Source organism: Mytilus galloprovincialis, chromosome 2 (genome assembly GCF_965363235.1).
Source record: "Mytilus galloprovincialis chromosome 2, xbMytGall1.hap1.1, whole genome shotgun sequence".
Classification (NCBI taxonomy): domain Eukaryota; kingdom Metazoa; phylum Mollusca; class Bivalvia; order Mytilida; family Mytilidae; genus Mytilus; species Mytilus galloprovincialis.
In genome coordinates, this window is record NC_134839.1 from 82,998,147 (window position 1) to 83,022,808 (window position 24,662).

A 24,662-nucleotide genomic window follows, 5' to 3' on the forward strand; every position below is an offset into this window, starting at 1 on the left:
TAACTTAATTCGAGAAATACGCATTTATTGTATTGGAATAAAAAATAATTCATATATGTGATATTTTTTAAAAATAACAGTTAAATTAAAATCCATGAATTTCATAAAGAATGAGAGCATTTTATCAATTGAACTACATACGAAAATAACCGCCAAGATCCATGATTTCCGGCGAATTCAAAAGTTTCTACACTAAGCTACTTCTACTTCTAACACCACCGTCATTAGTTTGACTATCCTGTCATTGTTTCGAAAGCTGAGAGCTGAAGCTCTTTAGCTTGTTGTAAGAAAGTTGTATTAAAAAAGCCAAACGAATTAATCATGTTTATATGTTTCCTTTGTTTTCTATAAAGTTTACCAACTCTAGCATTCTATTTCGAACAACAGATCTCCAGTAGAGACACTGGGTTGACTGGCTATAGTATCCCACAAGCAGCTGATAGTTTAATGTAACATTCTCGCTGCCGAGTTTTTCTGTTGATTTGTCATGTCAAAATCATTTCAAAATTATCTAAACGTTTCACATTTGGGACACTACAAAACTGGTGTCCATAGATCTGTAGAATAAACTTATTTTACACATTGGTATTTAGCTGAATTTATGCAAATCATTTCACATTTACAAAGTGTTCTTCATAACGATATGTTTAAGTCAAACAAAAAATCGTTTTTATTACATTTTATACGTTTTGTTATAGCAAAATATTTCTTGGATCGTTTTTTTTTTTTTAAATTTTGAACTTTAAACTTCAAAGTAATGTTTGATATATATATGTAAACCATTTTACACAACTGGGGTGTTCTTCAAAACACTATGTCTAAGTTCCTTAATCCTCAATCTTAAGGCTTGTTGGCACGAATTGTCTCAATGTGCGGTTTTCCTCGACGTATTTTCTTCTCTGTGCTTTAAATTGGTATGCGCTGGTTAAGATTGGGATTGTGGGACAGCAGTATTAAATCTGCCCGTTCTGTCAATGTAATGTGCCACTGTTTGTAGTTTGGCTTTTGTCTCTTCTGTGTTCTCGCCGTGCAGTCTCGTTAGCATAGTAGCTAAATTCAAGTTTCTGACCCCGACCTCTTTGGATATTTGGTGTAACACATCTTCTCGTTTGTTTTCATAGCAGGGACATTCCAGAAGAAAATGTTGAGGCATTTCAGGTGCTCCACAGTTGCAAGCCTACATTTTTGTACTCAGTGCTTGTAGTAATTGAGTTCTGTATAGCCAGTTCTTAGTTGGGCGAATATACTGAAATGTCTTTTAGTTGGGAAATCATACTTAATTGAGTGTTTCGTAGTTGGTATTTTTTCATAGAGGTCCCTGCCTCTTTCAGATATTTCCCATCTTCTCTGCCATTTATTTCCTGTGCTTTTATATGCTGTTTGTTTGACGTCTTGCAGTGTTATGACGTTATTTTCTGGTGGTAGTTCTTTTGCTTCCTCTGCCACTGTTTTTGCAAGGATGTCAGCCTCATCATTGCCAGCTATGTTGGCATGTCCTGGTGTCCATGATATAATAACATTCTAAGTTTAATAAATCATCATCCTTTCAAAATCTTATATTTTTTGTCATCATAAATGGCTATTAATCAGATTTTATATTAACAACTAATAATAATTCATAATTACAATGTACTGTGAAATACACAAATAACTACTAGCATCATATATCAGAGATACAAAAATAAGTTTATTGTTGGTTGGTAGCAAATATCTACATTTTTGTACCATTGTGTACTAGCATCATATATCAGAGATACAAAAATAAGTTTATTGTTGGGTGGTAGCTTTCAACAGGCGGCTAAGTTATCAGTTAATATCAATAGAGACAAGTCCTGTTAGTAGAGAAAGTCCCTGGTTTCCTACATTAATTTAGTGGAAAATGATCATTAATCAACGGTACATCATGTTTGTACCATTCTTATACGACCTCAAAAATTCTTGGGGTCGTATATTGGTATCACGTCCTCGTTGTCGTCAGCGTCGTCCCAAGACGGATGGTTTCATAATAATAACTTTAGTATAAGTAAATAGAAATCAATAAAATTTTAACACAATGTTTATAACCACAAAAGGAAGCTTGGGATTGTTTTTGGGGGTTATGGTAAGGTTTAAGAATTAGGGCCCAAAGGGCCCAAAACAAGCATTTATCTAGTGTTAGGACAACTTTAGTATAAGTAAATAGAAATCAATAAAATTTTAACACAATGTTTATAACCACAAAAGGAAGCTTGGGGCTGATTTTGGGGGTTATGGTTCCTAAGGTTTAGGAATAAGGGGCCAAAAACAAGCATTTATCTAGTGTCAGGACAATAAGTTGTGTATAAGTATTTCAATTGTTCTGAAATTGTACCGCTATGTTTAATACCATAAGTAGAAGGTTGGGATATATTTTAAGGCTTATGGGGCAAACAGTCTGTGAATAAAGGGCAAAAAGGGGCCAAAAACAAGCATTTTTGTAGTTCAAGACAAGAAATTGGAGTTATCTTTCATTGTCCAGAATCGTTTTTGAATCACCTTAAACCAATACTTTATGAAATCTTCTTTGAAAATTGGAGTTATCTTTCTTTGTCCAGAAAAGTAGTTGAATCAACTTAAAGTCAATGCTATACAATATACAATGCAGTATTCACTTTACTACCAACTGATAAATTAAAGCAATCTTTACCATTCAAAGATTACAAGCACTTTGATTACCATTCTAGGGTTATGCCCCTTTACAAGTGGAAAAATTGAAGAATTTTTTTAGTTTCTGTTCTCTTAACTTAAGTTTGTCTTAACTAAATTTAATGAACTGTGTATATAATGCTTATTACCTCTTAACTCTGAGTAAGTTCAATTTTTGGCACCTTGACTTTTACAGTTATATTAATTTTAACCATGACTGTATGACATTTTATATTTTAATATTCTATGATGTATTTAAATGAGTAGTTATTGTTGCAAACTCCATTTGTTTTGAATTGAGATCATTTTTGAAATAAGGGAAAGGGGGGTGAAAAGGTTGGGGTGGGGCTTGGTGTTCCAATTTTTCTCATTTCAGGTTTCAGAAATTAAGAAGAAAATTTCTTCAAATATTTTTTTTAGAGGATTAACATCATAGTGAATTGCTCAAAAGCAAAAAAAAATAAATTTTAAGTTCATTAGACCACATTCATTCTGTGTCAGAAACCTATGCTGTATCAACCATTGTGCATTTAATCACAATCCAAATTTAGAGCTGTATCCAGCTTGAATGTTGTGTCCATACTTTCCCCAACCATTCAAGGTTTGAACTCTGCGGTCGTATAAAGCTGCGCCCTGCAAGGCATCTGGTTTAAAGTTATGCTCTGAATAATTTGTGAAGGTTTATCATAACCTTTTAGCAAATATGGCCGTATTTACACCACAAAATTCTCTCCGTACAGACAAACCTGTGCATGTGGAAAAGTTTAGGAGTTTTGCTGGACCTAGATAAATGAAACAAATTGAAGTCATGATTGACTTCAATCGGGAATTAGTCTTCTATGTTATTTTGAAAGCCTGGTAAAAGAACAAAAGTAGACGAAAGTGAACAAGGAAAGAAAAATACAAAAATGCAGAAAAAATTACAAAATCAACTAAAGGGAACATAATTCCCAAGTACAATGTCAGCAAAAAGTTTCAAAATGACAAATAAATGTTTGAAATTTGTTTTAATAGGAAGTTTTTTTAATGCATATCTATTTCTTTTGTATTAGGTTCAAGTTGTTATGGTTGTAGCAGATGCAGATAGTCCTGGCCCAGTCAGGAAAAGAGCCAAGTTATCATTGAAATTTCTTAAAAGAGGTTCAACTGATTCAACAACCAATACCCCAAAATCAGTCAGTGAGAAGAAAGAGCCTTTGATTGCAAGGTACAAACTCAATTATTTTCTTATCCTATCTCAACTAAAATCCATTTTTCAGAAGAGGTACGTTTTCACACTAGATTATATATGTATTTGATTTGTGGATATATTGATAGCAAGTATTTGGACTCATGTAAAATAAATAACAAAATCAAATTTAATTCTGAGTGATATAAATATACTGGGTATATTCATGTATATTACATGTATTGCATGTATTAAAGAAAAGCTGAAGCTGTTTTTATACAAACCATTATGTTTTTTACTCACATTTTATTTTGGGTTTCTTTCTCTTTATATGTATTACAAAAGCAATGTTTCAAATGAAAAGATTATTATTTTTGTAATTTTTGTTCATTATATTTGCACTCTTTTTGCATTTTCCAAGATGTTTTCAAATGGTGGTGATTATTCAAAACCTCAGAAGAAAATATGAATATATATAACAAATTTACTTGTTTTATAAATATATTACTATTTACTCTTTCAAGTACAAATAGAATTACTTGTTCAAATAATAAACCCCTAACCATGCTAACTGGCATATTTGCCAACATTTCAACATGTTCAAAATGCCCATTTTGGTTTTACATGGAAGATGGCTCTCAAATTCCTACCATACTTTTAAAGGGACCTTCAAATTTACTTTAATATTGTTTTTTGTTTTTGCTTTTCCATACTTTAACAAACCCATACCTATGGTAAAATTTAGGTGGCTTGGGCCTATTCAAAGTTTCTATCAAAGTGCCACATTTTTTGTTATTTTATTCTTTACAGAAAGTGAAATTGGTCGAAAAAAAATAGGGGGTCATGGACCATTTAAGCTCAATATTTTACTTTTAAACAGGTATGTAAAAGGGACCATTTTCCAATGAAATGATAGGAAAAATAGAGGTGTTGACATTTCACATATATATTTTAGTTTAGTTTAAACATATTTATTTATTTTAATCCTATCAAAAAAACGTTCTATGACACTTGGTCCAAAACTGTAATATAAAAAGCTGAAATATAGCTTCAAAGAATGAGCAAATAAAAAGCATAGGTCACTGATAAGGAAAAAAAGTATTTTGCCTTAAAACCCAAATTTTGGTGGGAAAATGGTGAAAATGGGTGAAATGTCATTATTTAGCCTTTAACAGATACACATTATAACGAAAATATTCTTTTAGTGACAGAACTACAATGATTTAACATTTATAATCAATCAAAATATTCCCAAAAAAAATATCGAATTTATTTTCCTGAGCATTGTAATTCATGCATGAAATTATGCGCAGTTGAATAGTCCCGATCCACCTTAATTGTATTGTTTTAAATTGTGGACAAAATTGTTCTTTCGAAATTCCCAATTGGGAGCTTCCATTGGGGAAATGCCCTGTAAAATGTGACAGTTAACAGGTATGGACTGAAAAATAATTAGTGTATATTAACACATTTTTTGCACATTATATAAAGTTGAGCAAATATAAAAAAAAAAGATGTTGTATGATTGCCAATGAAACAACCCTTCAAAAGAGATAGAAAGACACAGAAATTAACATCTATTGGTCACTATACATGCTATATGGCTTTTCAACAATGAGCAAAGCCAATATTGCATAGTCAGCTATAAAAAGCCTCGAAATGACAAATTTGTAAAACAATTCAAACAAGAAAACTACATGTAACAGCCTAATTTTAGTACAAAAAACATGAAAAAGTATTAAAACATCAATAAATTTTGAAAAATTAACCTTTACTATATGTACTTGTTTATTTAAAAAAAAATATGCACTAACATTTCTGTTATAAAGATAAAACACTGACAGAAATATTTTACTCGTGTTGGAAATAACTCAAACAATGAGATCATAAAACATATTATACATTTATACAAGCCACCAATGATAACTTCTAATGATGGAATGTCTCAACATACACTAATGACCATTAATACATTGTGTAATAGAAATATTTGCATCATGTACATCTATATATATAATTTGATTTAGGGAAGTGAGTGATGATATATCAGAGAAGAATGTTTCTTTTGATGGAGATACCAGCGTTACTGAAAGTTCTGTAGTTCCTGCTGTTTCATCTTTAGAAAATTTAGGTATTTTTATGAATGCTTCTTGTATTATGGCTTAAAAGATAAAAAAAATGAATTAGCCAGACAATATTTTCAATTCCCTTTTTAATCTCATTTGACTTTGAAACTAAAGACAAACTGCATGTAATCATGAGAGAATCAAGAACAATGATTGGTCTGCAAGGATTATGTCAAATTGTTATGATAGGACTTCTGTCAACTTACAGTGCATCATTTGAAGGGTGGAACATCAGCAGACTGAACTTTGGTAAATCTCATTTTTAGCTCACCTGGCCTAAAAGGCCAAGTGAGCTTTTCTCATCACTTGGCGTCCAGCAACTGTCGTCGTCGTCCGTCATCGTTAAGTTTAACAAAAATCTTCTCCTCTGAAACTACTGGACCAAATTTAACCAAACTTGGCCACAGTCTTCATTGGGGTATCTAGTTTAAAAAATGTGTGGCATGACCCGGCCAACCAACCAAGATGGCTGCCATGGCTAAAAATAGAACATAGGGGTAAAATGTATATTTTGGATTATAACTCTGAAACCAAAGCATTTAGAGCAAATCTGACATGGAGTAAAATTGTTTGTTAAGTCAAGATCTATCTGCCCTGAAATTTTCAGATGAAAATTATTATAGATAAAGATAAACTGTAAACAGCAATAATGTTCAGCAAAGTAAGATCTACAAATAAGTCAACATGATCAAAATGGTCAATTGACCCTTAAGGAGTTATTGCCCTTAATAGTCATTTTGTAAATTTTTATAATCTTTTACAAAAATCTTCTCCTCTGAAACTACTGGACCAAATTTAACCAATCTTAGCCACAATCATTATTATGGTATCTAGTTTAAAAAATGTGTGCGGAGACCTGGCCAACCAACCAAGATGGCCACCATGGCTAAAAATAGAACATAGGGGTAAAATGTAGATTTTGGCTTATAACTCTGAAACCAAAACATTAAAGCAAACCTTACAGGGTTTACTTTTATCTAGTAAATATCTATCTGCCCTGAAATTTTCAGATGAATTGGACAACTGGTTGCTGGGTTGCTGCCCCAAATGGTAATTTTTAAAGGAATTTAGCTGTTTTTGGTTATTATCTTGAATACTACTATAGATAGAGATAAACTGTAAACAGCAATAATGTTCAGCAAATTAAGATCTACAAATAAGTCAGTTTTTCTCAAGACTATTTCACGTATTTCAAAAGCGTTGTAATGAACTTGATATCTTCTCTGATTTTCTTTTTTTTTTGTAAACTGTTCAGTTAGTAAGGAACTTAAATCATTTTTAACTTAAATGATATTTATTGTGGTCGACAATATATAATTTCTACTTTCGTTTTTGACCTTCATTCTCTATACACCACGTGGGCTTTGAAAAGTTACTACAAAAGGTACTGTTTTGCAGATTCTTAATAACATTCTATATCAAACTTTCTTTAATTTGACTGATATTACTTCATGACATGCTACTGTCATCTTCCCTGACTTTCTTCGCTTTCTTGAAGTCAAATCCGTGATTGCTTCATATTGTTAATGACCATCGGAACACCTCTCTTGTTATCCTTGCAAACATACGATACATTCTGACTTTAAATAGACGACCAATCAGTGACCTGAATTAACCGCCGCAGTGTTCTCCCCAGGCCCTTAAAGGACCACGGGCCCACGATGTATAATTTTCTACCGTTGTGGTATCGTTCTTGCCGTGATGTATAATTTTTCACCGTGGTGCTAAAATTTTCGGTAAAAAAAATCATATAACGGTAAACCTTTACGTGGGGTATAAAATTTCAGATGAAAATTGTCCAGTTCAAACCAGTTCAATCCAGTTCTGAGAACGAAGATTGTTTACACCACGTGATCGATTTACCTTTTGAGGTTAACCTTGATGATTGGATTTAATCGATGTACATGATTCTTGTGTTTTAATTAATTAAGAGATCATAACTTAATGATCACAGACTTATGAGACTTTTGAGGGACAAACAGACATTTGTTAATAAACTCTATTACTCCAGGCTTTGGTCATAAATGATTTGCGTATTTTTAAAACGTGAGTTACTTCCCCTGATTTAGGTTATTACAAAAATGTGCTCCTAAAATATTATCCATCATTTAAAATAGAAATAAAGTACAAATTGAATGCAAAATTGCATAAGGATGTTACCTCAAGGATAAAAACTTTCTTTGAACATACCAACAAAAATATATTGCAAATTATTTTTGACAATCATACTTTTATTAAAGCACAGACATATACTACAGTACGCCCAAGGAGTTTGTAATCCCAAACTCCATACTCCGATATTTTTCCTGGTGTAACACCAGGAAACTCCGACATCCCTCCCAAAATTCTCGGAGAAATTTGGGAGTATTCCCTCCGACTTCCGCGTAAATCCGCTACCTTTTGTTTATTGTATTAGCGACATCTCTCCCAGTCTGGTGTGACGCGGTGTGACACCAGGTAATTAATTGCCCTAATCCGTCTGATCTATGCCGGCACGCGACAGTCAAGGTATGTGAGATTTCTAATGTAATTAAACAATTGTATTTCCTGTCTATTGATTATCAGGTTATATCTGATTGCTTGAAACAAATGAAAGATTAAAATAAAAAGCAAAACGTTGTTGTTAATTCTTTCAATTACTCTGTACATTTTAATCAAGTTTTTAAACAACTATATTTGATTTTGACTTCCGTTTTTTTATCAGTAAATAAATATTTAATTCACTAAAAGAGATATAATTGTGCAACAATAAACGGAGACTAACGCTGAATAAATGAGGGCAGTTTAAAGAAAAATTACACGTCTCAAAGTTTTTTATACTACAAGTAAAAAAGAAAATATTATTCCTTATCTGTTATGCTAGTAATTCTACGCCATTTCCATTTTACGATTACAAAATAAAAGTTTTAAAATCCAAAACGTTGTTGTTAATGCTTTCAATTGCATTAAAGTTTTATAAAAAAAATCTATACTTGATTATGACCTCGTTTTTTATTTATCGGTAATTGATATAACTTACGAAAAGAGACATACTTGCGTGAAAATAAACGGAAACTAACGCTGAAGGTATAAAATGTGAGCAGTGAGTTTAAAGAAAATTACGTGTCTTAAAACTTGTATATGCAAGTAAAAAAGAAAATACTATTCACCATTCGTTATGCTTAATAAGTCTACGGCATTTTCTCTTCACGATTAGCATTACTTTAGGATATAATACATTTCGGCTACAACAGGAATACTTCTATAGCTGCATCAACTCGTCGTTGCATAATATTCATTTACGCACAATGAATGTAAACCTTTGTGTTGTATTTAGAACAGTTATCTTTAAATATTTTTAAAACAATTAATTGCCGTGGGAAGACGACACGCATCTCAGTGATCAACAGTGCGTGGTTGAACTTGAACTTGACTTCGCTCACAATATTGAATGCTAAAAATAGTGACATCAATTTTGTCCACGAGATTTTTATTTGGCGGGAAATAGTATCCTGTAACAGTAAACTCAGGTGACCTTTCTGGATAACCGTGGGAAAATTCATGTAATGATTGACATTTGTGTGCGTTAAGATTGAGGCTCTAGAAGGTCCTTTTACAATTGATTAACCGGATTCTAAATTTTATTCCTTTTCTGAATAAACGAACATCAGCCTTTTATTTATACGTTTCTCAGTCAACAGAGGACATAAACCTGGACATTATTTATACTTCCATAGTCAACACTATACATTAATGGTAGATGAAAACAGGATGCATGTCGTTCAGTTCCTGATGGGCGTTGGTAGAGATCCTCTGTGAAAATGTGTCGATCGTAAAAATCCGATCCACATTTTTTTTTACATATTTCTTTCTTGTACGATATAATTTCATTTTAATATTCTATAGTATAAATTGTTGAAATACTTCTTTTTATATTTCGCCGAGGACTTTTAACGAGCAGTAAAATACGGATTGCGCCAATCCAATTTTATTTTAAATAATAAAAGATCAATAACAGATCATAACAGATAAAAAACACATGATTTTATTTCTTCATATAATTAAATAAGGTTGTGATGATTGTGTTGTGTCTGGGCGGGGAATTATCTCAGTATTTATGAATATAGGGCTGCCACATTGCATACAAAACTATTTGTCACTTTACAGTTTCTTTTTTAAATTCAAATATTTCAAGTCGGTAATCTACCGAGGTAGTGAAACATAATATTTTACATTTCAAAATAAATTGAAAGTAACAGAGTTCACTTGTTGGTCCGATAAATTAACTCTAGGGTTTGATTTAGATTGGACAAATTACCGTAAAAACATCATTTTGTTTTAAGCCAGTTGATATTAATTATATAATATTGAACTATTAATGAACCGGATATTCACTGAGTAGGTCATAAAAGGTTCTAATTGTGGTAAAATCATCTTTGTTGAAACTTTGTTGAAAAAACAAAAATTATGACCTGATCGGACTATAATGAAAATACTAAATAAGTGTTTTATTCGTATTTTTATACGTTTTTACGTTTTATTTAATATGACAATGACATGGGCATATACATACAAGAATAATTATCTTATTTTAAATAAAAATGTCACACTTTTATCTGACAATGAATGGACATTTAAATAACGTATTTTACAGCACACAGGTGCAATCAAGATCGATTAAATGTACAAAGGTAATAAATCTGGCTAATCCGATTATGTTGTCACGCGTCATTAATTTTCAGTTCATCCGATGGGCAATAAACCAATTAACAGCCACGCGGTGTTGGGAGAGAATCTTTGGAGGAAATTGGGAGTAGAATCCGTGATTCGCGGTGTCACACCGCTACACTCGGAAATCGGTGATAAAAGTTCGCGATTACAAACTCTCTGGGCGTACTGTAAATAGGTAGTATATCTTATTATTTTATTGCATTAGTCACGTCTCAGTCATTACAGCTGAACGGATGTGCTGGGACAGCTCTCCTGTACCTGCTATCTTCAATGAGGGTTTACAGTTAGATGATCAACGACTTACTACTTAAGTTGACAGAAACCAATCCATGCCGCACAGAGAGACGTAGTAGTTGGCGTACCCGCGTTAACATGCACTCCAAAACCATTGTATCATGGGGAGTGTTATGCCGATTAACGTCCGAGGGCTGTATCCTAGGCGTTGGGTGATACGACCTTCATTTCACTGCCTCACGGCTTTGGTCCTGATAACGCTTCCTGTCATCTTTAGAACTACGTCCACGATTCATCTACCAGTACTCCATCATGGAGGTTAGCGGGCTGCCAAGCTGACCAAACTGGCCCTGAAAGCAACCGTTGTGAAGTAAACCAACATCAAAATAGTCAACAAAAGAAAAACAACTTACCAAAACCAAGATGGCGGCCTACATATGGCGTCCTCTACTACCTGTTCCTGACCCACGGCATCAAAATATGATAAAGCTCACCAATCGCCTTCGGGCACTGAGCCAACCGTGCGAGGGCTGTATAGCCAGTCAAGGTCGTTAAACACTTCCATATATATTATTTTATTGACTTAGCTAGGGCTGTATATTTAAACATGGTTGGTGAATTTTTTGAATAAAGATAAAAAAAAAAAAAAAACATGGTTGGTGAAAACATCCATTTGATATATAGCTGAATAGTATTAAAGAAGTTTAATTATCAACTTTTACAAAATAAATTCACAATGATTGGAACTCAGCTAGACATGATAACCTTTCACAAGTGTCCACATAGATAATATAAGTATACTTTTCATGTCTATCATGAAATAACACAATGGTTTTAATAATAATTTTATTGATGTCTAAAGTAAAAGAATCATGTCTAAAGCTATGGAAAATAGTATTTAATTTACTAAAGGTTTTACATTAAAATTTAATCTTGTTTAAAGTTAATTGTTATGGTGTAATCTAACAAAAATGGGGAATGTGTAGTGTAACTATACAAGTATCAGGACAAATTGGCTTGATCAAAGTATAAAAAGTGACTAGTTTAAAGACTAAAAGTGCTTTCTGTTATTTATTCTTAAAAGATATTAAAGTATACGAACTGTTTGATTTACTTTTATTTTACCAGTATTTTTTTTTACCCAAAGTCTACATAACACAGTAAACAAAACAAAAGACAAAACGGTAATGGCACAAAACTAACAAGAAAAAATAAGCGATGCAATGCAACACAACATATTGTAAAAATCATTTCGACACACGTTGCCCTGGTGCTATCCCAAAATCCTGGGGAGAACACTGTAATTAACGTGAACTATATTTAGTCAAAGGTAAACACTGATTTGACATCCTTGTTTATCGCGACCGCTACTTTGATGCAAAACATTTTAAAAAGATTTTTCTTTTTGAATTTAAATTTTTGTCCGTGAAGTAGCCAGTACTTGGAGTCATGGTAAATGGCAGATTTCAGTGTGTCAAGTACTTGTTTTCAATTCGCCACCTGGGCTACCACAACTGAGTTAAAAGATTGCCCAGGTCAATTTCTGGTCGCCATTGGCGACTAGGCGACCGTTAATTTTTTTCCCTGCCAAGTTCATTACAGATAGAGAAAATTGTAAGTAGCAAGAATGATCAGTAAAGTATGATCTACAAACACATCACCATCACCAAAACACAATTTTGTCATGACTCCATCTGTTTCCTTTGTTTAATATGCACATAGACCAAGATGAGCGACACAGGCTCTTAAGAGCCTCTAGTTAAGGAATTAACACACTGCCAGAACACTTTTCTTTTATTAAACACATGTGTATTTTCTCATTCTCCTTGTTGATATAAAATAGTTGAAACCTGTGTTATTTTGTCAAGGGATAGGAAGTTGTGTGCTTAATACCCAGCTGGGTTAAACAAAAACTTAAAAAATGTAATTGAGGAGTATAAAAAAAGTCTTGTGTGGTTGTCTGGAAAATACTGCACATATTAGGTAATATGCAATCAGGTAACCTTGTGAACAACCAATAAAATACTGGCTCAATATGTCAGTCTAGTGCAAAGCTCCTTTTAAATCACATTCACATGCTCTTCATGATCTATATGCAATATTTTGCACTGGACAATTTAACACCAAATAATTGTCATCTGTGTTAGTTTTGAAAAGTCACTGTTATTTTTATTCCATATGACAGGTCAAACCAGTTAACCTTTTGTTTATCTTTCTTTTTGTCAGGTAATACCTGTTTTCTGAACAGTGTCCTTCAGATACTCAGATTTACACCAAGATTTCTGGACAGATTAGATGATTTATACCAAGAACTAGTACAAACTGAAAAGTTACAGAAACAAGATAAACAGCTAAAGGTTAATATTTATTCTGTGTTATGCTACTGACCAGTGGAGACCCTCCTGTGTTGTATGGTGTTTAAAAATTTACAAGTTATTGATTTAACATAAATTTCAAATAAACACCAGGAATAATTCTATTACTTAGCCTAGCTGGAGGTCTTCTACTGAGGTTAGGATCCACAGAAAGTTGAAGACTTCATTTCAGTAAAGTGTTAAAATATTTAATCCTTTACAATAGATACAAATGTATATCATGTATATCAAATGTAGTATAATTTGTTTTTGTCAACATTGCAAAATCAAAGAGGAAATCATGACAAGGAGTGTTTATCATTACAGGGAGATGAAGATGAAGACTATAAAACACCACAGACTTGTGAACTTGTCAAATATTTGTACAAGGTTGGCTATATTCTACTTTAATTTTATGTCTTTTCAGTATAAAATCTTGTTAGTGAATGAATATAGAATAAAAGTTATCATGGTTATTGGAATTACATAATAATAAATATGAAATTAAGTAAAAATATAACTAAATATATTTCTTACAAGCACTTCATCATCACCTTCGAGATAAAATCAAATTTGCAAATTTGAATATGTTTCATAGTAAAACCAAAATTCTTACATGATGTTTTATACACCCTTGGTTAAAATAATTCCATGGGAAAATGCATGAATGTAAAAATCTTCAAAACATTCAAGTATAAACAAACAAGTATGAATAAGTATTATGTCCATTTTCTAGAATAAAAGTACGAATTTTTAAATTTTTTTATCTGACAGTAATTAGCATGATTAAACAAATTAAATTAATGAAGGATTAAAATATTTATTTGTGGGTGCATATACAAGGTGTTATGATATACACATCCAAACTCTTCATTGGACAGTGCCATTTTAATGTATCAAAGATTAATTTCTTTATATCTACAGAAACACAAACAAACAAAAATTAAATTTTCAGAACTATTTAACTTCCTCCTATCTTGTCAAGTATATTAAGCATGTCACTATTTCAGTTTTCAATCTTTTAAGTCTTTATGGTTGTTTAATTATTGTAACAGCAAATATTTGCCTCAACCTAGAGCGCTATGATCCTAAAGAATACTGTCTTTGTTCTATAAGAATAGAAATAATTTAGGTGGACTTGAATTCATATAGATTTTACCATAAGTTTGCCCTTCATGGCGAAATTGTACCTCTGCAGTGGACATATTACCATTAATGGCACTGATATATTTTTAGTATTATATTGCTGATACATTATAAGAGTCTCAATAAAACAGCCAGCAGCAAGTTTAAAGGGGTGTTTGCCAATTTTTTTCTCGCAAATACCTCTCCATAACATGATATATCGTTTCATTGATAAGTTTATATTGTAGGAATAACAGTCTATTTTAAATTGTTTTCTCTAAAAAAGGAATAAAACTGTATTTGTATCTTTATTGCAGTTGTACAGAACTATGGAACGACAAGAGGAAAAACATCATGATATTGCTACAGAAGATGTTATGTCCATGGCAATAAAACCAGAGAAAATTTTAGGTGCAATCAGGTTAGAATTTCATTAGTTTGTCTACAAAAATATACCGCTTTGAGGGACAAATGGAAACAATATTACAGAATATTTCTTCCACTCTGAACTTATATTATGAAGGAACTCCTATTTCATGACACATTTCTTCACAGAGTATTATGATATTAAAGGTAATGTTTAGTGAAATTGACAAATAATTGCTTTTGTAGGAAGTTATGCAAATTATATTGAAAATTGTACTGATGTGCATTTGTTGGGTTTTTATTTTTGATTGGAGTTGCTGCCCTTGGACAGATAACATATGCTGCTGCAGAGGAGGACATTGGAAAATTGTTGTGTAAAGTATATGGGTAGAATATGTGAAGATATATACTATAGTTTTTGTTGCAAATAGAAGACTGTGTCATATTTAATTTTGTGTAAACAACATTCAGTCTACAGATAATTTATAGTAATTTGAAATTTTAAAAAGTAATTGTTTTTTGTTTTTTTTTTTTCAGGGAGCTGAATCCAATGTTTGAGGGAAGTTTACAACATGATGCCCAGGAATTATTGAGGTGCATCCTATGTTATCTACAAGATGCAGAAAAGGAAATTTTAAAATTAAAGAATTCTATTCAACCAGTGACATTACCAAATACCAACAAATTAATGAATCCCATAATGCAAAATTTTATATCAGCAGGAAAAGAAGAGAAGTCAAAAAGGGATTGTTCCATTTCTCATTCTGAAAATATCAACCAAGATTTATTTCATAAACATGATAAACCTTTTATCTCCACCGAAGAAAATTGCAATAAAACAGATTTACTTGAACAAATTGATGAAAGTGAAAGTGCTATGACTGGAGGGAGTGTTGAAATTATCTCCCCTGAAAAAATGCCAGAATGTCAAATTGCAGACATACCTCTTGAAACCAAAGGATCTGATTGTATAAGTATTAAAAGACAGAGAAAAAAGAACTCAATGGTCAATGCAAATAGTGAAAATATTATGTGTGATGGGAAAGAAAATGGTGTAGTATGCGTCTCAGACATTTCAGGGGAAAATGACTCACAGAAAGATAACCAGCTATCTATAATGGCTATGTTAAAAGGAAGTGCTAGTTGTAAGAGATTGGGTATGAGGGGAGCAGTGCTGAAGAACAGAATGAATATTAACAATTGCAACACCACCGAGGACAATCTAATATCAAATCAAGAAAGAGAACCATTGTCCTGTATTGATGAGATGCATGGTACTGAATACACAATGGAAACAAATGAAAATTTAAGTCAAAAAACAAATTCTTGTAATGGAGAAAAATTTAAAGAAAGTGCTTCACCTTCCAAATATTCTTGCACGAGAAAATCTTTAAGTAATGGGTTATCAGATGCAAAAATTTCACCATTATCTGAAGGGTCTGTTAATTTAAAAAATTCACCACTGAAAAATGGACTTTTGAATTTAAAGAATTCACCTCTGAAAAAGGGAATGCCAGTTGTTAAACTTGAAAATTGTGACCATGTTTGTGATAGTCCTAAAAAATCTGTCAGTGCAGCATATGCATCACAAACATTGACTCCAACACATTCACCAAAAAATAGAGTTCTCTCTGCTATGGCAAAACTAGATTTCTCTGACCAAAACAACACAAGTGCTAAAAAGAAAGATTTTGTAGAGAAATTATTCATGGGGACACTGATGTTAAGAACAAAATGTACAGAGTGTGAATTTTCTCGAGAAAAAATAGAGGAGTTTCATGATATTAGTGTTGCTGTTCGAAAAGAAAATATTGAGACTAGTGATGATGAAGATGATGCCAAAGAGGAAAACTGCCAATCAGGTACTACAATTAGGTACAATAGGGGACAATTAGGTACATGCAAATATCAATTAACATAATGAAAAGGCCATACAAAACCAAATCTCAGTTCTCAATAGGAAGGCAAACTGAAGGACAGTAACTCCTCCACCAATAAAAACAGGCCGCCACAAAATAGCCTAAATGCAGTGCTATATACATGACATAGTGGGGTTATTACACCAAAAATCAAATGAAATCAAGGACAGTAACTCTAAAAACTTTCTGACATCTTGTGCAATTACTTAGCATCTACACAGAATATATTTCTTTGTTGAGTTAATGAGATAAACATGATAAAAGGTTAAACTCTTATTTTAAAAAGTCATCATTGTTGTAAAACCAGAAAAAAATGTTTATTATTCCACCTTGAAAGGAATATTTGAATCTAACCAATATACATGTACAAGTAAATAATATTATTTACATCTTCGAGTATATCAAGTATACATGTATATAAAAGACTTTGTGTGGGTATTACACTTGACTGACATACAGGGGGACATATATGCATGTAACATTATCACTACAGGAAATAACTGTCTGATGAATGTTTTATAGACTCCTCAGTTTGCCTTATGGCTATAGTTCTCCCCCTCCAAGATTGATAGAGTATATAGCTAACAGATTTATTTTATACAAAATTGAGTTGAAGAAAACTTGAACTCTGATACCCGTACATGAAACTTTAAGACTAAAATACTAAAATACATTGAATATAAATTGCAGATGATGAAGAAGATGATAAAGATCCATCATTACCAAAGCTTCTGGAGTCATTCTGTGAAGTAGAAAGATTAAATGGAGATAACAAGTATTTCTGTGACAAATGTCAACACCATGTTGAGGCTGAAAGATCATTACATTATAATGTCTTACCTGATGTACTATCGGTTCATCTAAAAAGATTTTCTACAGCATCAGGGTAAGTAAAATACACAATTTTATAGGAATTATTTGGTAAATAATTACATGAATTACAGGACGATAACACATTTTATTTAAATTATCTTTAAGTTTTGTCTAACAGTAACAGTCTTAAAAGGTTGAAAAAATTCAAAATTTCATATTATTTTTGGATCCTCAATGCTCTTCAACTTTGTACTAGTTTGGCTTTATAAATGTTTTGATTTGAGCGTCACTGATGAGTGTTTGTAGACGAAACGTGTGTTTGTTTTAGTACTACATGTACTATGCTGAATTATTAAACCATGCAAACGTCAAAAAGTTGTTTATAGATATTTTAATAGTGTATAGTTGTTGTTAATTCAAAAAATTGATTTAATGTTTTTATTGATAAATTTAAAATGGGACATACGGACCATGACGACATCAGTAAATCTAAAACTCTTATTTTGATTTCTACTGGTAGCTTACTATACATACAGTATGGGTTTTACTCATTGTTAAAGGCTGAATGGTGACCTAAAGATGCAATTATATTATCTGATTTTATATGTATTATATATTACTTTGTTATTCTTATTTAATTTACTTGACTGTGTGACAGTAAAAGTTGATTATCTTTTTTTCAGGATATTTGGCTATATGTCTAAGATAAATGACCATGTAAGGATACCACTGTCATTGCCTTGTTTAAGACACAAATGTCCAAGTCCATGTAGTAGATCTGATCATAGGTAAGTATGCCTAAACAATATCTGATCAGGTAAACATTATTCAGAACAAGTCATAGTGAGAACTGTCCTTAATTTTATTGAACCTTCATTATGTCCATTTTAGATCTTGTGTCCCTGCTTCTTTTATAAGAATCTGACAATATCTGTTCTACATTCTGTTCTGGTAATTATAACATCAGCCTATGAAATTTCTAAATCTAAAGGTTTTGCAAAACAGAAAGTAGATGAGAGCATTGTCAGATACTTGTGAGCAGGATCTGTATTTGAATTAGATTTTTGTAAGGGTGGCCTTTATTGTTAAGTTGAATGTCTAATTTTTGTGTTCAGGAACAGTTAATAGTTATCAATTGGATATCAAAGGTACCAGGCTTATAATTTAATACGCCACACACACGTTTCTTCTACATAAGACTCATCGGTGATCTCAGATCAAAATATGTAGAAAGCAAAACAAGTACAAAGATGAGCATTTATGCCCCAAAATTCCAAAAAGTTGTGCCAAATACGGCTAGGGGTATCTATGCCTGGGATAAGAAAATCCATAGTATTTTGAATAATTCATACTTTTGCAAACAGTAAATTTATAAGGATGACCATATAATTGATATTCATGTCAACACCAAAGTGCTGACTTCTGGGCTGGTGAAATCCTCAGGAATAAATGTCCACCAGCAGTGGCATGAACCGTATAAGTTAAGATTTTTGTAATGTTAAATTCTCTCTTATTATAAGTAATAGGATAACTATATTTGGTATGTGCGTACCTTGCGAGGACCTCATGCCCGTCAGACAGTTTTTACTTGACCTCGACCTCATTTCATGGATCAGTGAACAAGATTAAGTTTTGGTGGTCAAGTCCATATTTCAGATACTATAAGCAATAGGTCTAGTATATTTGGTGTATGGGAGGACTGTAAGGTGAACATGTCCAACTGGCAGGTTTCATCTGACCTTGACCTCATTTTCATGGTTCAGTGGTTATAGTTAAGTTTTTGTGTTTTGGTCTGTTTTTCTTATACTGTATGCAATAGGTCTACTATCTTTGGTGTATGGAATGATTGTAAGGTGTACATGTCTAGCTGGCATGTGTCATCTGACCTTGACCTCATTTTCATGGTTCAGTGGTCAAAGTTAAGTTTTTGAGTTTTGGTCTTTTTTTCTAATACTATATGCAATAGGTCAACTATATTTGGTGTATGGAAATATTTTATGATCTATATGTCAGTTGCGCAGGTTTTATTTGACCTTGACCTCATTTTCATATCATTGCTCCGTGTTAAGTTTTTGTGTTTTGGTCTGTTTTTTATTTAAACTATAAGCAAATTAGGTCAACTATATTTGTTGTATTGAATAATTGTTAGCTGTACACAATTTTTCATCTGACCATGACCTCATTTTCATGGTTCATTGGTCAATGTATAGTTATCTTGGTTAATGTTTAGTTTATGTGACAGTTGTAATAAAGCTTTATATTAAGGACTATCAATATGATATCAATGATTATTAAAGAAGGCGAGACATTTCAGCGTGTGCATTCTTGTTAATACATTGTATTATATGCATAAATTTATACATGTTTTTTTAAAATTTATTTAAGAATTGAATGCTTCTTTTTGTAACTTCATTGGTGTGTAAAAGCGTTGACCAAAGTACATTTTGTATGAAGTGGGGAAGCACTTCATTCTTAAAATGTGTGCACTGTCAACGTTTTTACAACCCTATGAAGTTACAAAAAGAAGCATTCAATACTTATGATTACATTTTTAAGCAAGGATCATATAAAAACGATCTTTATCAAGTTTTTAAATAATTTACCTGTGCACTTTATTGTGGGACCCGTGTCATCATGAATGATAAATTTTATTGAGTAATGAAGTTGAATAAGGAATAACACGAGCTTGCAGTGTAGCCAATCAGAATACCGTATTATAATGAAACATACATCTAATGTAATTATTAATTGTCATGTTTTTTTTTGCAGGTACAGATTATATGGCTTGATAGCCCATGCAGGAGTAACATTGACCTCAGGACATTATCTGACTTATGTCCGTGTATTTCATTCTGTACAAGAATCATCAGGATCTCAGGATTATTCCTCTCCATCCACCTCCAAATCTCCAGCCTTAAATAGGAGCACACTAACTTCATACAACTCTCAGTCGCAAAGAGCTTTGTCAGAGTCACCCCGTGGAGACAACCTGTCAAAGTTTGTCAAGATTCCATCTCAGAAGTATGAGGATTGTTGGCTACAATGTGATGATGAATCTGTTAAAGTATACTCTGAAGAAAAATTCTGCAGTATGTTGCAAGATGGATCTCTGTTAGGGACCCCATATGTTCTGTTTTATCACAAACAAAACAGAGTTAAGATCAGTTAAGAGAACCACACCATACATACTTTACAAAGACTTAAATTGTTTTGACAATAGCAGCAGTATTTTTGTCAAAACTTAATAGAAAACAACATTTTAGTTGTAAATTTACTGTCTGAATAGCCTTGTATAATTTATGATGTTTTAGTCTTTAATATCAGTGTTCTCCCCAGAAATTTTGGATAGCATCACATTTTGCGTAAATAAAAATAACTGTATTTTTTTTAATTTCGTTTGTCGCGTCGCGTTGATGCTCTATTTCTTTAATATGTTTTAGTTTATATTGTTCAATTCATAACTGAGAATACAATTAAACTATAACCACAAAACAGTTGTTTCAGTTTATGTTTTCTTTATTCATTTATAGTTACAGAATTATTTTTTTCCTCTTGTGCCAAATAAAAATAAATATGTGCTTTCAATTACCCAACAATAAGTCAAATGAATGAATGGTTCATTATAGATCAACCTGTATATATACAAAACTAAATATCTAGTACACAAAATTAACTATTTTTTATAGTATATCAAGTAAAGATAAAGTAGCAAAAGTAGCAAAAAAAATCAATTTAAAAACTTTTTTTTATCATGTTTATGAAATTCATTGTTTCATGGCACTTAATGAATTAGTTCCAGTTGTTTCTTATTTTTACATTAAAATGATATGTATTTATAACAAAGTCATCTAACATATAGTCTGTTAAAGCATAGTATTCTCTCTTGGTATATTTTTTCTGTCTACTGTTCATCTGTTGTCATTATCGTGAAAATGCGGATTTTTGTCATATCTGGTCCGTTTCCGATCCGTAGTTTACACAAAAATGTGCAATGGCGACCGTAGAAAAATTTACGAAAATGAGTCCGAGAATAAACATTGTTTGACAAGAGATTGTGAATGAATAAGACGCTTTTAATGCATTAAATGCATTAAACATAAACTTAAGCCAATTATGATAACTTTTTAAAGAAGTATTAAACTTATTTTAGGTCTAAACCAAAATTCTCGCTCTCGTATTTAAATACCGGAAGAGAAAGAAAGTAATTTTTGGAGAGTTGCACAAATAAACGACCTTTTTAAAAAAAAATAAAAATTGTTTCAATCTTTGAAGTTTCGTAATACAAAACGTAGATTTCGAATTGTTTTGTGATTGCATTTTTCCATGTCGAAATTGGTTATTGCAGACACGTGGTATTAGTCGTGTCTCAAGTGTCAGCTTGGGATATTCGCATCCTATAAGTTATATGGTTCGCTACTGACCCCATACGGATCCATAGAGGGTTAGTAAAATCCATAGGGGGTGAGGCCGGAGGCCAAATCCCCTATGAATTTTATTCACCCTCTATGGATCCGTAGGGGGTCAGTAGTTAACCGTATAACGAATTTATCGGACGCTGGACTTTTTCTGCTGCGTTTTGTTGAAAAATAAACAATGAACCACAACAACAGCAATAGATGACGTCACCATTAACGCGTCATGAACCCCCTATGAAACTTACTAACCCCCTACAGTCTCATAGGGGGTCACCACGTGACGGCGTTTAACCAATCACAATGTGATAATTTATCTGTGGTCCGATAAAAACAGTTATCACCCTGAGGGCAATGAACACCTAGCTATTTAATCTCTTAATTGCCTTTAGTGTCCGACTTAAAGGGATTACAATTAAAGGTGATATAATTTTTATGATCATAATCGATAATAGATGAAAGTTCAAAATTGAGGACAAGTAAAATAATTATAGCGTCGCGGGAATAATTATAGCGTCGCGGGAATTATTATAGCATCACGGTGAAAAAATATAGCGTCGCGGTACCGCGACGCTAAAACGGCCTGGGGAGAACACTGAATATTTGCTAGTAGACCTAGTTCAACTGATTGAACTGTAATAAATGTACTACAAAGTTAACATACATCAAATTCAGTTGAAGCCAAACGTCTTATTATTTAAGATTAAGTGGATCAGACATAAGGCATTATAAGGTTTTACAGCTTTTATCCTAATGCTAGTTAAAGGTTTGGTTTGCTGACTTGCTTGCTTTCTTTGTATTAATGTTTGCTCACGCATTTTAATTAAGATTAACATCTGAAAACAATATAATAGGGTGGAGTTAAACTTGTATACATATATTTAAATTTGATTGCGCATTTGTTTTTGTGTTCAGGAAAAAATGAAGAACTGAAGAAGGCCAATGGCCGAAACATCTCAAAAACAGGTTTATTGATACAAGAATGATTGGATATAATCAAATTTACCTACATACAGGTTTAACTCTTCCTATTTATATAATTTATTATCTACTGTGCTTGAGCAAACTTTAATACAAAAAAGCAAGGCAATTATTTCACTTGCTAGCATTAGGATAACAATTGCAAACTGGTTCAAAACCATTGTTATATACATGATATACATGATATACAGTAACATCATTTCATTCTTTTGGGTAAAAATCTGAAGAAAAATAGAATTGAGTTTAAACATTAATAATATTTCACTATAGAGCGTGATAAGAAATAAGTTTGATTCAATTTCTCCAAAATGAGCTAAACATTGCTGATGTGTTATTGGCTCGAAAGTCTTATTTAATTATAATTTAACCTCCTTTGAATCCATATTTATGCAACTTTTATTTGACAATAATCCAGAGATGTGTAAAACATGTTTTTGTCATACAATAATCTACCTTTTTTTAGTCCATGACATGAAATCAAACAGACCTAGGAAATTTGTTATATATATACTATTGCTTATGTTTATGACATGAGCTCGTAGACCATCAGCATGTTTTAAAGGTCATCTTGCATTTTTCAGAAGTCATCTTGATGGTTGATTCATTGTAAATACATGTAGATGGCAGCTAGTCCTGAAGTCTTTATCAGGTTTAAGTAAAAAGTGCAATGGAGGACAAAATTGTAATTCTGCATTTGATTTTAAGTTTGCCTCCTATGATCATGTGTACTAAGTTGATATAAAACCACAATGTCATGGTAAAACACCATAACCAAACATTATAACCCTAGGATGTTCTTATTTTTACATTTTTACTTTTGTATGCTCATTGGACCATGAACTTTGCTTTAAAACCATAATATGGTATACAATTTAAATTTTTTACATCATAGTTAACAAGGGCAAGTAATTTCAAGTTGATTATTGGAATCTCCTGGTACCTTTACCAAAACTTTAACCTGATAAAACAACAGAACAAGCTGAAGGAGGGAAAATCACTGATCAAAACTGAACCAAACAAGATACTTTTAAACAGATTATGTCAGTATTACACAGTACCAGTAGTGGCTTGCTATATGGTATGGGTTTTGTTAATTTTTGAAGGCTGTACAGTGACCTATAGCTGTTAGCCTCGACATCATTTGACCTTAAGTGGAAAGTTGTCTCATTGGTTATCATACCACTGCCTATTTGTATGAAGATATTATTTACTGACTCTGAAACCTCTGGTTTTGTTAAGATATAGATGTGTGATTTAGGGGTAATGTTTTAACTCTGTTTGTGTTTGTTAAAAACGTGTAGCTGTAGTTTTATAATGTATATGGTGACTTCATTTGTAAAACCATTTAGTTATTAAGTTTTCCATTCTTAATATAATGATGAATTACTTGTTTGCAATCTGGTGTAAAGAAATTTGTGTCAAATGAAGATGTAATTATTTGAAAAATGTCCAGTCTAAGCATGCTAAATGCTGGCATGTGATAATTTATTGCATTGTTTTTTTATTTCTTTGATGCAAACCACTTATCACAATGTAAAATCATATTAAGTGTTTGTCAAAATTAATCACTATCATTGTGTATATAATGTAATCTAGATCTGATATAATATATCACATTAGAATATGAATCAAAAGCAATAAAATGTTACATTTTACAGTTTATATTTATTGTGTGATTTCTTAACAAAAGGAAATTTTGTTTTATTTCCTTGATTCATTAAACTCCAACTCAGAAAGGAGTTGAGACATACTTGGACACATCGTTTCTTTTTCCATTTGTGTCCTTCTGT

At 32.1% G+C, this 24,662-nt stretch overlaps 2 protein-coding genes across 2 annotated transcripts in view; one reads left to right on the forward strand and one right to left on the reverse strand.

The window, feature by feature from the left end:
- The window catches only part of LOC143064612 (protein lifeguard 1-like), a 28,287-nt gene extending 28,012 nt beyond the window's left edge, over positions 1-275 (reverse strand). The window contains exon 1 of the mRNA XM_076237548.1: positions 142-275. The gene's annotated coding sequence lies outside the window, so the exon portion shown is untranslated. The remainder of the gene's footprint in view (positions 1-141) is intronic.
- Positions 153-24,532, forward strand: LOC143064611 (ubiquitin carboxyl-terminal hydrolase 1-like). Its single transcript, XM_076237545.1, has 10 exons — positions 153-283; positions 3,717-3,871; positions 5,860-5,963; positions 13,129-13,259; positions 13,584-13,646; positions 14,699-14,802; positions 15,285-16,609; positions 17,357-17,552; positions 18,163-18,267; positions 20,249-24,532. Exons 2-10 carry the CDS (start codon positions 3,729-3,731, stop codon positions 20,646-20,648), a joined length of 2,571 nt encoding a protein of 856 aa, XP_076093660.1. The 5' UTR covers positions 153-283; positions 3,717-3,728; the 3' UTR covers positions 20,649-24,532.
- Positions 24,533-24,662: the final 130 nt, after the last annotated feature.

What these genes read in the sequence shown, in the direction of transcription:
- LOC143064611 (XM_076237545.1), top strand. Translation starts at nt 3,729, where the DNA reads ATGGTTGTAGCAGATGCAGATAGTCCTGGCCCAGTCAGGAAAAGAGCC. An exon ending in TTGTCAAATATTTGTACAAG is followed by an intron (nt 13,647 to 14,698) that starts GTTGGCTATATT and finishes TCTTTATTGCAG; the next exon opens with TTGTACAGAACTATGGAACG. An exon ending in TGTAGTAGATCTGATCATAG is followed by an intron (nt 18,268 to 20,248) that starts GTAAGTATGCCT and finishes TTTTTTTTGCAG; the next exon opens with GTACAGATTATATGGCTTGA.